The sequence below is a fragment of the Hibiscus syriacus genome, unplaced genomic scaffold (genome assembly GCF_006381635.1).
Source record: "Hibiscus syriacus cultivar Baekdansim isolate YM2019G1 unplaced genomic scaffold, ASM638163v2 tig00110013_pilon, whole genome shotgun sequence".
In the NCBI taxonomy this organism is placed as follows: Eukaryota; Viridiplantae; Streptophyta; class Magnoliopsida; order Malvales; family Malvaceae; genus Hibiscus; species Hibiscus syriacus.
Genome location: NW_024062563.1, coordinates 680,861 through 697,982, shown reverse-complemented (window position 1 = coordinate 697,982; position 17,122 = coordinate 680,861). Strand labels below are relative to the sequence as shown.

General features: G+C 33.9%; 3 protein-coding genes across 3 annotated transcripts; 1 reads left to right on the top strand and 2 right to left on the bottom strand.

Moving 5' to 3' along the window:
• Positions 1 to 2,542: 2,542 nt before the first annotated feature.
• LOC120212380 lies at positions 2,543 to 3,658 on the bottom strand. Its single transcript, XM_039210710.1, has 2 exons — positions 2,784 to 3,658; positions 2,543 to 2,704 (listed from the first exon to the last, which is right to left on the bottom strand). The coding sequence occupies exons 1-2, from the start codon at positions 3,648 to 3,650 to the stop codon at positions 2,543 to 2,545; spliced, it is 1,029 nt and encodes a 342-aa protein (XP_039066641.1). The 5' UTR covers positions 3,651 to 3,658.
• Positions 3,659 to 4,768: 1,110 nt separating this feature from the next.
• Positions 4,769 to 7,131, top strand: LOC120212456 (ras-related protein Rab7-like). The gene is made up of 7 exons (XM_039210748.1): positions 4,769 to 4,883; positions 5,055 to 5,081; positions 5,199 to 5,298; positions 5,557 to 5,703; positions 5,785 to 5,865; positions 5,992 to 6,137; positions 6,727 to 7,131. The coding sequence occupies exons 1-7, from the start codon at positions 4,831 to 4,833 to the stop codon at positions 6,794 to 6,796; spliced, it is 624 nt and encodes a 207-aa protein (XP_039066679.1). The 5' UTR covers positions 4,769 to 4,830; the 3' UTR covers positions 6,797 to 7,131.
• A 1,350-nt stretch (positions 7,132 to 8,481) lies between these two features.
• Positions 8,482 to 10,148, bottom strand: LOC120212455. Its single transcript, XM_039210747.1, has 3 exons — positions 9,493 to 10,148; positions 9,114 to 9,299; positions 8,482 to 8,971 (listed from the first exon to the last, which is right to left on the bottom strand). The coding sequence occupies exons 1-3, from the start codon at positions 9,940 to 9,942 to the stop codon at positions 8,693 to 8,695; spliced, it is 915 nt and encodes a 304-aa protein (XP_039066678.1). The 5' UTR covers positions 9,943 to 10,148; the 3' UTR covers positions 8,482 to 8,692.
• Between the last annotated feature and the right edge of the window lie 6,974 nt (positions 10,149 to 17,122).

Sequence of the window (17,122 nt, the reverse complement as noted above, 5' to 3'; positions counted from 1 at the left end):
GGGTTTAAAGCGAGGTTTTGGGGTGGGCCCTAACTCCTTGTAGTCTCCGAGTTTATGTTCTAAAAAAAGGTACTCGAGTTCTCCTTGCCGGTGCCCCCTTGGGCTTACCAGACCCTTAGTCCTAAACCCATCACAGGCTTGTGTGGACTAAGTTAAACTTGAGAGGAAACATTCCCTTATTCCCATACGGAGAATAAATTCACACGAAGGCATAAGGTATATGAATCCCGAAGGTTACTTGCTAGGCCCATACGATGAATAAATTCACACGAAGGCGTCGCTTTCACCCCCATTTAAAACGGGTTCGGAGCTCAGGTATAGAGCCTTTGGATGAAAAATCTTTAAGGGCTGAAATCATTAAAAAAATGGTCAGTACAACTATTTACTAGAAAATATAATCAAAAGTAAGTAATAAGGATCGAAATGTTACCTTAAAATTTAAACTTACCCTTTTCATTAAAAAGACAACTGGAAATTACCTTAGCCTGACTCACTTATATGTGTCCCCAGCGGAGTCGCCAAGCTGTCGCAACCGTATTTTGGTTGGGCCCCGGGATTGGGCTTCGACTTGAAAAATGTGGATTGGGAGTCGCCACCGATCATTTACTTTACGAAAAGTGGGTTGATCGAATACCTTATTTCTTACCAGATCTGCGTCTTACCAGTGATATGTCGGATCCGGGAGTCGGTTACGGTCAATGAAGGATTAGCACCCTTGAACCGCCCTTTCGGTACTATGTAATTTCCAGTTGTCTTTAATTAAGAAAGTTGAAAGTTTGAATTGAAAGGTAAAATAACGATCCAAAACTTACATTGATTGATTGAAAATGTACCCTTAAGAAAGTAAAAAAGCCTGTTAATAAAATGGTAGAAATTAATTAATTAAATTAAAAAAGAAAAGAAAAAAATTAAGTAAAATGATAAAATGAAGAAAGCAAAGATAAATAGTAAGTAAAAAAAAACAAATATAAAATATATATAAAAAAGAAAAGAAAATAAATAAAACAAATAAAAAATGATAATAACAAAGTACGAATAATATATATATAAAATAAATAAAAAAGTAAATATATAAATTACTAAATTAAATGACGAAAAGAACATATCACATATAATGGTAAAAAAATAAATAAAGATAATTACAATATATATATAGTAACAATAATAATAAATAAATGAAAAATAAATATACATATAATATTAACTAAAAAAATAGTAATCATAGAAATATAAAATAAAATAAAGTAAGAATATATATATATAACGTTAGGAAAATATAGTAAAAAAATATAATAAATAAGTAAACATAGATAAAAAATAATAATATAATATATATATATATATAATAAAAAAAATAATATAATATAACGCAAAGAAAAATGAAAAAAAATTATAATAAATAAATAAATAAAATATAATTAAATATATATATATACATATAAATAATAAGGGTTAAATTAAAATGAAAAATGAATTAGGGGTCAAAATTAAAAGTCAATCGAAGAAAAAAAACGACAAAACACGCGGATTCACACGACCCATTTATAAAAATCCGAATAGTTTTTCAAAAACACAAGCCTCGGGGACTAGATCTACAAAAATAGATCTCGAAAATGCCCCCGTTCATCGGCTAAAAACACTTCTCTCAGTTTTCTTTCGAATCAAAACACAGCAAAGGTAAGGAAAAATAACATGTGAATGTATGAACTTTACCTTTCAAAATATAAATGCTTCGAAAAATGGTACGAGTTGCTTGTAATTTTTTACTTGGTATTTCGTATATCCTCTTCCGAATGTGTTACAATAGTGAATTACAATGACTATTTATAATGTTTGTGGATCCTATCTTTAGGAGTTTAAATAATAGTAGAACTCTATCCTATTTTTAGGAGTTTGAATCCTAACAAAATTTTATCATATTTTTAGGAGTTTAAATCCTAATAGGACGAAAATGTGTGTCGATAGAAATCAACACTTAGGAAGTCCCAAACTTCAATTGATCCTGAAATAGAAGGAAGCCGCAAGAGCTTCTGAAGACGAAAAAAATATTAATAAGTCCTCTAAAAACATAAAAATATGCAAATCTAGTGTATAAAGCATATGCTATGTCTATTTCTCATATATAAATTAAATGACAATTTGTGCAGATGGAAGTACTAGCAATCAAACAGCCCAACAAATATATTTTATGAAGAAACCTCAGTATAGAAATAAAATATCAATTTAAATAACTTAGAACAGATATCCCCTCATGCATGAAGAAAATTGGTTGAGTGAGTTCAAGCATTTAACCTTTAAATATTCATCTAACAATTTACACCGTCCTCGTATTACAGGGATGTCTAAACCCGTTGAGAGAAAATGCTTTGGTGGCAAATCAAGTTTATACCCGGGAAATGATTTAAGACGCTGATGCAGCTCTTCAAAATGGCGTGAAAACTATTAAAAAGACTAGAAACTCTAACAGAGGTGAAGATAAATGTAACTAGCTTGACATTTTAGAAAAATCCAACCGAGATGCCTCTGCAATGAAGAATGAATGCTATAGGATGCAAAAAGGGACGAAGACCAGAAAGTATATAGCACACTGTACACACATTCTCTTGATAGACCAACTGCTATTGTTATTTATTACATCTGTTACAGATATGGAGTAAACAGCAAATGTTCTAGAACCACTCTTCACAATATCTGCACCTAAAACCTGCAAAAGGAAAATATTGCAATAATATAATAAGAAATTATAGCAAACTGAGAAGCGCATATTTGTCATTATGAAGTACCTCACATCTCAATTTAAAAAAAGAACCTCCAACCAATGAATTTTGCAAGGAATTAGCTTCCAAACTACGACTTTCAGCAATAGAGAGAGAAGCAGCAGATGAAGAAGCAGTTACTCCACTGTGAAGTCTACCAAAGGATTCAGTCTCAGAATCATCACTGGAATATTCAGCTTTTCCATGTCCATTCAGTGAATTTAGTATGTCTTGTCCATCCCCTGATAAGAAGCTTATCCTCTCAACCTCTTGCCAGTCAGGCAACTTCTGACGGGTCGATCTAGATCTTTTCCTGCTGGATGGAGTTTTAGTTAATATTCGATATTGGACATGCCTTCCACCAGCCTTCTTTACAATATGGCCCTCGGGATTTTCAAGTGGACGATGAATATGAGAAACAGTCAGGTTTCTGTTACTCTTAGCATCCCAAACTTTAGTTCCAGTAGAATCGAGACCCATTACATTTCCTGTTTCTTCCTCTCCAGAAGTAAATGAATCACTGCTTTCTGATTCAACCTCCTCCAAATCAACAAGATCGTGATCATCCTCCTGAGAAGATACAACTGAAGAGCAGTATGATACATTCCGAACTTCATGTGGGAATGATTTTTCTATTTTGCTTTGATCAATTAATGAAGGTTGAGCAACATGACTCTCAGATGAGTTAAGCTTGGCTGGATACTTCTCTCTGGTCTTAGATATTGCTTTAGCATGATCCACAGCAGCAGGGTTCCCAGCAGAGTAATGATGTGGAAATTGCTCGATTAATCGTTTTTCTCCGTCTTTTTTGTAGTTTCTCCCCTTTGTCCACATGTTCTCAAAATTTTCTGGAGCAAGGGCCTCAGTCTTTCTACGTGAAATGAGATGTAACATGTCACCCCATTCTCAAAATTTTGTGATGAGCTGGAGTTGGGAAGCTGCTGGATAGGGGACCTGTTGTTGCTGGGACGTGGACGGTGCTTGGGAGGCCTCGGATAAAGCTGCCGGAAGCTTCCGAAACGTGGAGGGACAGCTGGTGAGTTGATGGAAGCTATTGGATCGTGGACGTGGAGGGACAGCTGTTCCGGGCTTGCTGTTGTAGAGGCTGCTGTGGTGGAATTGAAACGTGCAGGGACAGCTAGTGTTCTCTAGAATTTGCTGGAACCATCAACTGGAGCTGAGACGTGGAGAGACATTAAAGTAAAAATGGTGATTACATACATGATTATTGATTGTCGGAGGAGGTGACGTGAGGTGAGGTGAGATGAGGGTGGATGGATCTTCGTTGATGATAAATGATGGTTTTTGACATAAATTTAAAAGTTGAAAGGAGAGTTTTTAAGTTTTGGGGTTAATTTGATTTTTCATTTTTTTAAGTATGATTTTAATTTTAAATATATTTTAAAATTATTATAATATGACAGGTGCCTTTTAATGTTAGATTTTAACAGTAATTAAGACTTTGAACATTTAAAATGACAATGTTTATAATGACAGTCATTTAAATTATTCGAAAAATAGTTTGTGTACTTATTTAGAAAAAACAATATAATTTGAACATTTATTTTATAATCAAAGTTATAAAATAATTAACATAAATTATTTATAATTCTAAAATTAATTAATATTAAATTAATATAATCATATAAAATAAAATATGTTTATAATATTTATTTAAAATTTTATAAAATATATTTTTATAATAATAAAATTAATTTAATAAATAAATAAATTATAATGTGCATTTATTTTATTGAAAATGTAATTTTAAAAAGTATAATTGATTTTTTTTAAATATATTCAATAAAATAAATAAATCCCGAATTCAACATAAAAACGGGGGTAGTTTTGGAATGTTAATATTGTTATCAAACAGTCTTGCCGTTTGCTGAAGAAACTATCAATTTGGTATTCTTACAAAACAAAATAAATTAAATTAACAGCCACAAAACTCTTTTTCTTTTTCTATTTTTTCTTTTATAATCTCTTTGTACTCTGACCAAAGATCTACAAAAATATATAAAATCTCATAATTTCCCTGCAATTACTTAAAAAAAATCTGATATCTGATTCAATGGCTTCTCGTCGGCGTATGCTTTTAAAGGTTATAATTCTCGGCGACAGCGGGTAAGCTTTATAATCGTCTTAATTTTTTTGAAGTTTACTTTGTTTCTGCATATTTGAATTCGAAGATTTTGTTAATTCTGCTACATTTCCAATTTAATTACAATTATTTTTCTGTTCTTTAATTGTAATGTCTGATTTTCTTTTTGATTTTTTGTCTTCTCTTATTTTTAGGGTTGGGAAGACATCTCTCATGAATCAGTAAGCTTTGAAACTGAAATCCTTAGATTTTCTTTTTCCTTTATCTAACTCTTGAATTTTGCACGTTCGATTGCTGGTTCTTATGTATTGGTTAATTGTTAATTTTATTGGAATTAGGTATGTTAACCGTAAGTTCAGTAATCAGTACAAAGCGACGATTGGAGCCGATTTTTTGACAAAAGAGTTTCAGTTCGAAGATAGACTGTTTACATTGCAGGTAAAAAACAGTCAACTTGAAGATATATCTTAGTTGCTATGGATTGTGGTTTCTGTTGTGCCTAATGATGATAATGCAAAGCGGATTTTAGCATTTGTTTAAGTTAATATATTGTTTGATTTTAGCTATTGTCAACTGTATAAACTAAGCCTGTCTTTTCTGTACTCTCCAAAGATATTCAATTTGGCTGAGAAATAGAGATATAAACTTTATTTACATTTCATAGCGTCATGCTCGTTTTTCTGATTTTGTGCATAGATATGGGATACTGCGGGTCAGGAAAGATTTCAAAGTTTAGGTGTGGCTTTCTATCGGGGTGCTGATTGCTGTGTACTTGTGCATGATGTTAATGTCATGAAGTCCTTCGATAATCTTAACAACTGGCGAGAAGAGTTTCTGATTCAGGTAATATTCTCTCCAATGGTGTATAGAATATTTTAATTGGAAAAATGACTAATGTTGTTATTTTTTTGATCGAGTGCTCAGGCGAGTCCATCTGACCCTGAAAACTTTCCGTTTGTTGTGCTGGGAAACAAGGTTGATGTTGATGGTGGCAACAGTCGAGTGGTAAAATGTCTCCCACCCTCGACTTTCCTTTTTGCCTACAGATTTCTTCATGTTTTACTATATCATGTGCGAATGTGAATGTGTTTTCGTATGGTGTATGAATGAGGTTATTTCTCTCTGGTTTAGGTTTCTGAAAAGAAAGCGAAGGCATGGTGTGCATCAAAGGGAAACATACCATATTTTGAGACCTCTGCAAAAGAAGGATTCAATGTTGAAGCTGCATTTGAGTGCATAGCCAAAAATGCTCTCAAGAATGAACCTGAAGAAGAAATGTAAGTATTTGCATATGTCAGAGCTTCCTTAACAGAAAGATAATGCCTAACAAAATGTTTATGCAACAAAATGTATGTCTTCAAAGAAATAAAATAAAAAATTGAAGTAGCAAGCAACAAAGAGGGTAAATTGACACTAGGAGAATCTGACCTTTCTATGATAGACAAGCTTCTTCAATTGCAATTCAATGATATTTGGATTAAGACATTTCCTAGGAAATTGTTTTGAGGGTTCATTTTGAGTGATCACCTATCTACACACCATTATCGGCCATAACTTAAGTGTCTCTTTAGTGCACTGGAGGTGAGCAGTGAATAAACTAATCGAGCCTTATATAGATGAAAAGCTAATCAGCAGGAAATGGGAGTTTTTCTAAAAGACATTTCCTCATAAAAGTTGTTTCATCCCTTATGTTTGTCTGTCTGTCTAACGAATTATTCTGAGTCAGGTTAAATATAATTTCCATATATATGTGCGTGCATATGATTCCATTTGAAAGCCTTATGAATAATACAAAAAGGGTTGCATTACCAGAGTCCTTGCTAATTGTTTTTATTTCAATACTTGTTTTTTTTTTCATGATGAAAGCTACCTTCCTGAAACCATTGATGTTGCTGGCGGAGGACGGCCACAGAGATCTACAGGCTGCGAATGTTAAATGAGTCATCATCAGATGGGGCTTCATATATCAAAACGCGAAAACAGCTGCAGTAGATTTCTCATTCCTATATGTTAAATTTGCAGGTTCTGACGATTAGTATTAAACTAGGGATGAGAGTTGTCATATAAAGATTGGATTTTGTGTATCATAAGTTGGTTAGTGATCCTCCTCTTGTCTATTTCTTTCAATTTACCAAAAGAAATAATTGTTGGTTAGTCGATAGTCATGTTAAAAAAGTAATTGTACCATGCCTCCAACGTCCTATGTTTATGCCACCTATAATTCTGTAGTAAATGTGGAACTTCTGTTGAATTCCTTCTCTTGTTTCTCATTATGTGTCGTGTGGACTTTTGGTAGATAACCTAATGGGCAAATTGCATGCACTTTTATGGCTAAAAATAGTCGAATTTGTTTCAACCTTTCAATCCATTTGTGAGCACTTCTATGTTATGATAAATTATTTTAAATAATAATAATTAATTTCTTTTCATTTATATTAATACTTGTTGACCAAACGAGGTATCTACTATCTAGTGCATAAATATGTCCAACTGATTTTTTTTTGGTTCACAAGTTAAAAATTTATAATCATTTGAATCGAACCGAACACTATCAGAGAAAATGATTTACCTCCACGGAGTTACAAGATAAGTCCTCCACGCCTCGGAAAATGATTTACCTCCACGGGGTTACACGACAAGTTCCTCCATGCCTCGAAGACGCCCGTCTCATTGATTGCGCTCTTCCGCCGGACTCCATACATGAGGCATTTCTCAAAGCCGCCTCTACCTTCGAGTCACCCTCAGATACCTTCTACGTGTGATTTATTTTTTAAAGCTAATTTGGTTTTCTATTACGAATGTCACTATAATGTTACTCGTTATGAACTTATGATATGGTATTGCGATCGTGATTTAATATTATGAGTGTTATCTATAGTCGCGATGACATTTAATTCCACAACATGATCTCGTCTTAAAATTCGTGTACATGAAACAAGAATAGAATAAAATGATTAATAACATAAAAAATTTATTCTATTAAATATTAAAAAAGAATATAAAATAGAAATAAATACATGATTGGGAAAGAAACAAGTTAAAGCCTGCAACTATATAGTTTCTTTAAGATAGATTTTTAGTCACTCTATGGTGTTCAAGATATTTGATCGTCTGTCTCCCATAATACAACAACGAGATTATTATTAAACAGTAACACAACTGTCGAGATCACGAACTATTTATTTCTTCATCTATCATAAAAAAAACTAGAGAAAAAGAAAAACTAGTAGGTTCCCGAGGTATTTATAAGAGTTTCACATTGTGAACGATTGAGAAATTTTGACTTAAAGCATTAATGAAAATCAAGTAATCAAGCAATTTCTAAAATTAATGTTACCCATATCGTGCACGTCTGCACATGTACGAACTAACAATTGATTCTACATTTTTCTCAACAATGTTTGAATCAATTTCTCATTCAAATCTCTAAAATTATCGATTTTTTATGGGCTAAAATCAAACAAGTCTATGCAAACGATGTCTTTATTCTTGCTCTGTTCTCTTGGAAATCTCCCCTACGTTGAATATCCCTAAGCAAAACCAACCACGAAGAACCTCTTATGTCGTCTATACTCTGTTCTCTTGGAAATCTCCCCTACGTTGAACATCCCTAAGCAAAACCAACCACGAAGAACCTCTTATGTCGTCTATACATTTATTTATTTTTCATTCAAAAGAAGCTCAAAAGACTAAGCAAAACAACAAACATTTACACCCTTCACAGAAGATACAAAGAAAAGGGAACCCGGGGGGGGGGGGCGAAACAGAACACATTCTCGACGAACGATCGTGGAGATTTAATAGCAGAGTGGCAAAGAGACGACAAAGGCTTTCACTCGTACGAACATTCGTCTTTCTTGAACTTAATGAGCTTGGTTTTCACGGAATCAATGACCAGAGGGCAAGAAATTTGTTTCCGGTGCCTCGTTTTCACGAGTTTCCCGACGACATTCCCTCTCGACCGGACTTCAAACTTGAGCATCAACGGAACTTCGGCAGCACCATTTTGTGTGAACGTTAAGCTGGATCCAGCTCCATAAAGTGGCACCTTTTCCCCTTCCAACACAATTGATACAGTCCTACGGCTCTTCCTTGGCTGATAATATTTCAACTGCAATTGATTCGATAAAGACCTTAACTTCATTGCATTACAAGGTTACATTCAAACATGCTCGTGGTTTCTATGAAATTCAGTAATGCGAAATTCTACTTTACAAAATTTTAATTGGCAGAAGCAGATTGATGAATCATACCTGACCGGCAGCGACATTGATCTCCGAGTACGCGAGATAGACAGGGTCGGAACTAACATGAATGCCGAAAATCGTAGCTGGGTTGTATACAGTCATCTTCAAGGTGCCATTGATGGTCAGCATTCTTGTTGGTACCCCTGAGAAATCTGAGCCTTCCCCAACAAAAACGTTGTGCACTGCAAAGCTCTGCAACACATTAGGATTTTAACAATCATGGTCAATCCTATCAGTTAAAATAAAGATCAAAATTATTCGGTTTCAAATCTAAGTTCGATTTTTCTAAAAGAATACATATATTTAGAAGATCATATATTCATATTCTTTTTTTGAGAAATCATATATTCATATTCATATTCATTATCGAATAAAATGGACATACCCTGACGACGATTTCAGCTTTGTAAGGCCTACTGGCACCCCAAATAATCAAACAGAACACCGTGAACAAAACCACAAACGTGAAAAGAGCAATCAAGGCCTGGAAACGCCTAGTGAAGGCTTTATCCTCAAACTCATCATACGACCCTTCTTCCATTATCACCCCACACTCAGGCCACCCTTTATCATTCCTCTTCCGGCTACCTTTCCTCCCGGACGACGACCGGAATATCCCCGAGAATCTGCTCGCCGACGAGTTCCTCGAATGGCGTCCGACGGAGGAAGGGTGTGAAGGTGACTCCATGGGACTCGGTTGCGTCGTCGACGACTTGTCGCCGTCGTGAGAGTCTCGGGATGGACTCTGGACATAGTATACCGGACGTTTTGGAGACCTCGAAGGCGACGATGGAGCTAGGCTTGTGATATCGGATTCGGACTTTGTCGACAACATTTTTTGTTTCTTTTTTTGTTGTTGAATTCTTTCTCAGAATTTGAGTTTTTCACTTGTAAAAATGGAATCTGAGATAGAGATGAAGATAAGGAAGGAGGAGGAGGTTATTGAATGATGAAAGAAGCAACAATTCAGTTCACTAAAACTCTCTGTTTCTGTCTGTTTCTCCCTTTGTCTGCGTCTTTTATGGTTGCAAACAAACAGTAAAGTAACCCAAGAGAAAGACAACCTTTTCTGTTCTTTTTCAATATTACACATTTATTTAAATATAACGTAAAGTACACCATTAGTCACTTCATTATTAGATTTTTCTATTTTGGTTTTAGAACTTCTTTTTTCTGTGAATTTGATAATCACTTTAGGTTTTTTATTTTGATCATTGATTAGTAAAAAATAGTGACATCCTCTTGTATAATAATAATTATAGTCTCTAAAAAATCATATACTCCATTAGTTTACTCTTAATTTAAAATAATTCATTAAATATTTAAACATAGTGAAAAAACATTGAAAAAACATAAGGAAAACACTTAAAGATGTGTGTTTCTCGTTCCTTTTATATCTTTAACTATACGATGTAAGTCCAAAATAACACCAATATAATGGCACGTATGATCCTCAATTTTATTTCCGAACATTTTTTTAGCTTATCCACTCTCTCGCCTTTGCTTGCTCCTCTTCTTCTTTCACTATTAACATCGTTGTCACCTCTTATTACTCGAATGCTCATCATCCTTCAATTCTTCTCAATCCCTTCAGCATTGCATATTTCAACAACAATCTCTATCTCTATTGTCCTCCTACTGTGACACCGATTTATTATTATACTAAGTCAAGTCAACACATCGTTAACGAATAAAATTAACAATAAATAACTAAAATAGAAAATTGTAACGTTTGTTACTAAATTTGTAAAGAGAAAAACAGCTTGGTGACTAAAATAGAAAACAATAACAGTTGAGTGACTATTTGTATAATTTAACCTTAATTTATTAAGTTTTCATAATTTTGTTATATTTAAATAATTTTTAATATGAGCTTGTTTAAAAGATTAAATAGTTGAAAATTGGGTGGTGTTTGTTTTAATATTTTAGTTTCCTTGCTCTTCCTTTGGTGTTCAATAAAACAAATGAAATAAAACGTTACAATATTTTGAAATAAAAGTAGGTTTGATGATTTTTATATTATGTATGTAATATAAATTGTTGAATATATTACAATATATTTTGTTGGGTTCATTATGTTATCTTTACATGTATAAAAAATTATTAGGTTATATATATAAAATTAGAGGAAGGTAAGGGATGATGATGTAATTCAAGAAGAGAGAGGTTCGGGAGCCTAGCTGGCACTTCGCTCTGAGTGGTAGGTTCGGGAATAAGTGTCGGCAGCAATTTGTTTTTTGTATTTTGAGGCTAGTACATTTTAATAAATAATTGACAAACTACCTAATTTGGATTAGATTCCTTCCATTAACTACTTTTATTTTGAACCAAACTATGTTAATTAATTAATTTTCTGGAATAACTGCTTTATTATTAGTTGGTTTTAAGACTCTTAGTATGTTGTAGGGATGGGCATGGGACCAAACCTAACTCAATCCATGTCCATTCCTAATTCTCGAGTAGAAGATTCTTTATTTTTGAATAAAGTTAAATGGACAAAAATTTAATCTAACTCGACTCATGTCCATCATAAGATGGTGTCTAATCTATATCTGATATCAATCTTATTTTATTTTATAATATAATATTTTTATGTTTTTACTTTTATTTATATCTAAAATAGATATTTCAGGTAAGAGGTTTATGATGCTAAGAGATTGTTTATTTATTTCAGAATAATTAAGCGTTGAATGATTCAAATGTTGAATGATTCAGAGGTTTTGTATGAATTAACTCTGAATGTGACATGTTGTTTGATAATGACTCTGAATCATTCAGAATGTACTTCTGTGCTGAATCATTCAACATTATTTTACTGAATCAGTCATCACTGAATCATTCAGAAATACGAAACAACATTCAATGTTAAATGATTCTAGAGCCAAATAAACATCCTTAAATTTTTGCGCTCACCCGATTTATGATCTTGTCAGTTGTCATATCATCCAATAATGCAATCCATGTCCCACTCGGTGGGTCTTCGCTTGCTGTCAAATTATTTCATTTATTTTTCTTACACGTCTCCCGCTTATTATCCAATAATTCATTTTTTTAAATCTCTCTCTTTAATTATGATTTTCAAATATACAAAATGATCGATTTTATTGAATACGATATTGTTTCAGTGAAAGATTGTAAATCTCAAATACTCGATGAAGATTTCAACAACGAATGTAAATCTCTGCACACATATAAAATGTATGTTTTGATGGTTCAAGGCACACTTATATAAATAAATATATTAGATAATTCGTGGATAATTCATGAAAGTATACAAGCCTGAATCAACATGCTAAATGTTAATGTTCGACAAAATATAATAATCCTCTCCGTTCCTGCCCCTTTTTACACAACAATCGAATGCCCAATGCATATTTGACTTTGATTTATAACTGTAAGTATATATGAAAGTTGTTGTAAATATAAGATAACTATTGAGAACATCTTTAAAATGTCTTACAAACTAACCGAAAACACATGAAATCAAGAATAAAATGATCAATAATATATTTTATGATCTTACAAATTATGTCAATTAATAAAAGATCACCCTAACTTGACTTACTGGCCATGAAAAAAGAAAATTTAACAAAATGATTTTTTATAAACAAGTAAACAGAGACATATGTATTCTTTGATCGTAGTACAAAATAAATATTTTATTAGTTTAAATTAATTACAAATAATCATATTTATTTTAAAAAATTCTTCATCGATTAATATGAAACATTCAAATATCTTATTATCTTTAAAGATAATAATTGTTCCTTTAGCTCATATCAATGTAAATTTTTAGATTTGGCCAAACAGTGAAAATTTTAGTGACTAAAATACAATTTTTAAAAATTATATGACCAAAATAGAAAGTCAAACCCAAATAATCATATGTATCTTATTCTCTCCGGCGTACGTTAGCAGGACTAATGGATTCTCTTGCTTGCTTCATCGGTGTTGATTTCTTCTCTTTCTTTCGTTATTTTGATTGTTTTCGTTCGGATTTGAGGTTCTATAGACTCTCCGATCTTGTGTTTGGACTAGAGGAAGTTGTTTGGAGGAGCTGAGAAGTAATCCCTAAATTTCTTTCCTCTTAAGGTTTCGAATGGGATTTCCATGGTTAAACCTCCTTCTGCAGTGATCGATGAGGGGATAGCATAATAGAACCATTCGTTGGTGGGCCAATTCATTGAAGTAGCCCCTAATTTTGGTTATATGCAAAAAAATTGCTGAAGCTCTCTAGGGGAAAACTTCGACTGTCAAGGTTAGTATGGCTGGTTCTAATCTCTTTGTTCTCTTTTTCGAATATGGAAATTAGAGACTGGATCCTTGAGAATGGTCCCTGGCATGTGCAAAACAAGTCGTTTGTGCTTCGGAAGTGGGAGCCAAGTTTGCAGAAGCTTGACTTTGATCTAAAACATATACCAGTCTGGGTACAGTTGTATAATGTGCCCCTTGAGCTCTACACTAGGACATGCTTAAGCTATATTGCTAGTGCTGTGGGGCATCCTCTTTATATGGATGTCATCACTGCTTCTAAGGAGAGGCTCGAGTATGCCGAGGTTTACGTTGAGATTGGGGCTGGTACTGTTATTCCTGAACTGGTTAATGTACTGCTGAGTGACAGCTCTATTGTGCGGATCAGGGTTTTTATGCCTTGGTTACCCAAATTTTATCAGTATTGTAAAACCTTTGGACTCTATACTAGCGTGTGTGCTGAGTCAATTCCTGCTCCTATGAAGAGTAAGGAAACTTAATTTTGGAGGAAGAAAACTGTCCCTGCCCCTGCTGAGTCTAATGGAACTGAGAGGTTGGATGATAAGAAGGATGCCGACTTCTCTATTGCAATTCAACCTGATGTTAGGGATGAAAGTATAAGCACAACTAAGCTGCAGGTGGGGGATGTTATGGAGTTAACTGTACAGGCCCTCCAAGAGATCAATGTTGATTCTTCTGTGACTAAAGTTAAACAGGCTAATTCGGATCTGGTTGATGAGGGGATGAAATAGCCTGCTAGTGTTAAAGTAGTTGAACAAAGTGGTAAGCAGAATGTTCTTCTTGCTAGGAGTGAATTTCCATCTTTGCAAGACTCTATGATGCCTAAGAAGAAGGTTAAGGGAAGGAAAAAAGAAAATGATGGATCTTCTAGTAAGTTGGAAATGTTAGTCGGTGGTGGAGGCTATGATCGAAAGCCTCGAGCTGCTGCTTTGGGAGTTGCAGTTCTTCTTAATGAGATTAAGGCAAAGAAAAATGATATGGTTGATAAGGTTAAAGGGAATGACTGTAATGTTGGGGTTGGTAATGGGGGCCCTCATCTCCACTCTTAAATGTTGATATGTTTTTGGAATGTGAGGGGTATTAACAATACCCTCAAGCAAGGTAAAGTTTTCAAAAGATTAGAGAGTCTTGGGGTGGATGTGGTTTGCCTCATGGAGACTAGAATTAGAAGTATTAACTTTTCCAAGTAGGTTGCCATCTTGTCTGATGAGTGGAATTATCTGGCCAATTATGATTTTGTTGATGGTGGTAGAATTTGGGTCCTATGGAAGAAGAGACTTTCAATTTCTGTTGTTGGAGGATCTGATCAAGCCCTTTCTATTTTAGGTGATGCTGCTGGTCATAGTGTTATGATTACTGCAGTTTATGGCAGTAACAACAATCTAGCTAGGAGGGGTCTATGGGAGTACTTAAGAAACTTGGAGAGTGTTGTAGGTAATTATCCTTGGGTTATTGGTGGGGACTTCAACGTTGTAGCTGAGGTCCATGAGAGTTATGATTATCCCTCAATGGGATCACATTTATTTGATATGGAAGAGTTTCAGGGTTGCATAGAAGACTTAGAGCTTCAAGACCACCCCTTTGTAGGGCCTCTCTTTACTTGGTCTAACAAGCAAGAAGATTCCTACTTGGTTAGAAAGCTGGATAGGATTCTTATCAATCCACATTGGATGCATGTGTTTCCAATTTCCTTTGCTGAGTAAAAGCTCCTGGAGTGTCTGATCACTAACTGGGGTTAATTTGGACTCAGAAAGAGGCCCAGATCCACAAGCCGAAACCATTTAAATTTTTCAACTGTTGGGCTGCTAATGATAATTTTCTTAGCTGTGTTAAGGCTTCTTGGGTGGAATGTAGTGATGGTAATGCTATGCATGTACTGTTTAATAAACTGAAGAGACTGAAGCCTATTTTGAAGGAGTTGAATAGAACTCACTTCTCTAACATTTCTGCTAGAGTGAAAGCCAAAAGAGCTAAGCTGGAGCAAATTCAGCTTTCTAATCTTTCTATAACATCCCCCATACCTTAGTGATTAAATTGTGAAATTTTAAAATTTAGTGATCAAATTTAATAAATTGAAAGTTGAAGGAATTGGTTGAAATATTTGGTGTAGGATCAATTAGCAAAGCATGGGGAACTAAAGGGGCAAATGAGTCTTTTGACAAAGAAATAATTAAATGTTTCTTAAAGATATTTAATAAACCAAGTGGAAAGCTAATGAGAAAAACAAGGTTCTGGATATTTCTTTCTTCTTCCTTCTCCTTCTCTGCCGTGAAGCCAAGCTAAAGGTGAGTTTTCTTGTGTTCAAATTCTTGATGAATTTAAGGCTGCTTATTGATCCTTAGTTGATAACTAAGCTTAAGGAAAACTTAGATTATCTTAAAACCATAGAATGAGGAGAATATGAAGAATCAAAGAAATGAAGTAGAAAAGTGAAATCTTGGATTAGAGTTCCTAATAAGAATTAGAAGTGGGATTTGACTTGTCATAAAGCTAACTAAGAGGTATGAAGTGTTAGAATTCAAATTAGAACATGTTGGAATTTGGGTTAGATTCTTAAACTCTACATGGAGAATTGGATTTTTAAGTTTTAAAAGTATGGAATGGATAATAATTAGTTTAAGTAAGAGTATGCAAGCTAAGGATATAAAAAGAGGGGAAATATAAAGTGTTAAGTAGACTAAGAAGAGATTTTTGTGCTAAAATGACAATTCTAGGCAATGTGCATCGATGCACATTCATTGTGCACTGATGCATCAATGATAAATCCCAAAAATTGTTTAAGGTGCATCGATGCACATGAAGTGCATGGATGCATTAATTTAAAACAAAAACATAGAATGCCATCGATGCATCGATGCTTAAGGAGTGCATCGATGCACCCCATTAAATACAAACATCGAATAGGATTTATGCATCGATGCATGGTGTAGTGCATTGATGCATACCTCCATTAAAAGATGAAAATGGCTTTTCTTTTAGCCTAATAAATGATAGTTTAGAATATATTAATTAGTATACTGATAAGTATCAATGAAATACTATGTAGATATCGAGCTTAAACGAGTTATGGAATAATCAACAAGTAGGATTGATCGAGGGAAAGACAAAGAAATCTAGGTGAGTGCATATGCATAGTATGAATATGTATTCTATTCAGTTCTAGACCTGTGATAAGTCTAGATTCAATATTTTGATACATGATCGCATTTCATATTATGATACATGACATGAATTCATACCATATGCATTATGTGACATGAATATGCAAGAAAAAGTTATATGTCTATGTGATAAAGGTATGAAAATAATATGTCTACGTGATACAAATTATGTGAATGGTGAAAGGCCCATGTTATATAGATGAGAACTATATGTATAGTTGGCATGCCAAGGGTAGAGGGTCTACGCGGTCCTTCGGGATATATATATATTCTTTGGAACATGTGTGAAGTCTTGTGAGACACATATTTGATCCCTAATATATGTATATAATTCTTAAGGAATGATATGTGGTCCTTATGGACATTATTATATGGCAAATACGGTGTAATTCTACGCGACACTCCGGTGCAATTCTACGTGGCACTTCGGTGCAATTATACGAGCTGTGGTGACAGCATAGTGCACAACCTCACAATACTCATATACCTTAGGTTCTCAGTATGGTACCATGGGCTAATGAACTTAATAAGGTGAACTTATGAATGTGAATTTGATAAGTATATGTGTAAGAAACATGGTTC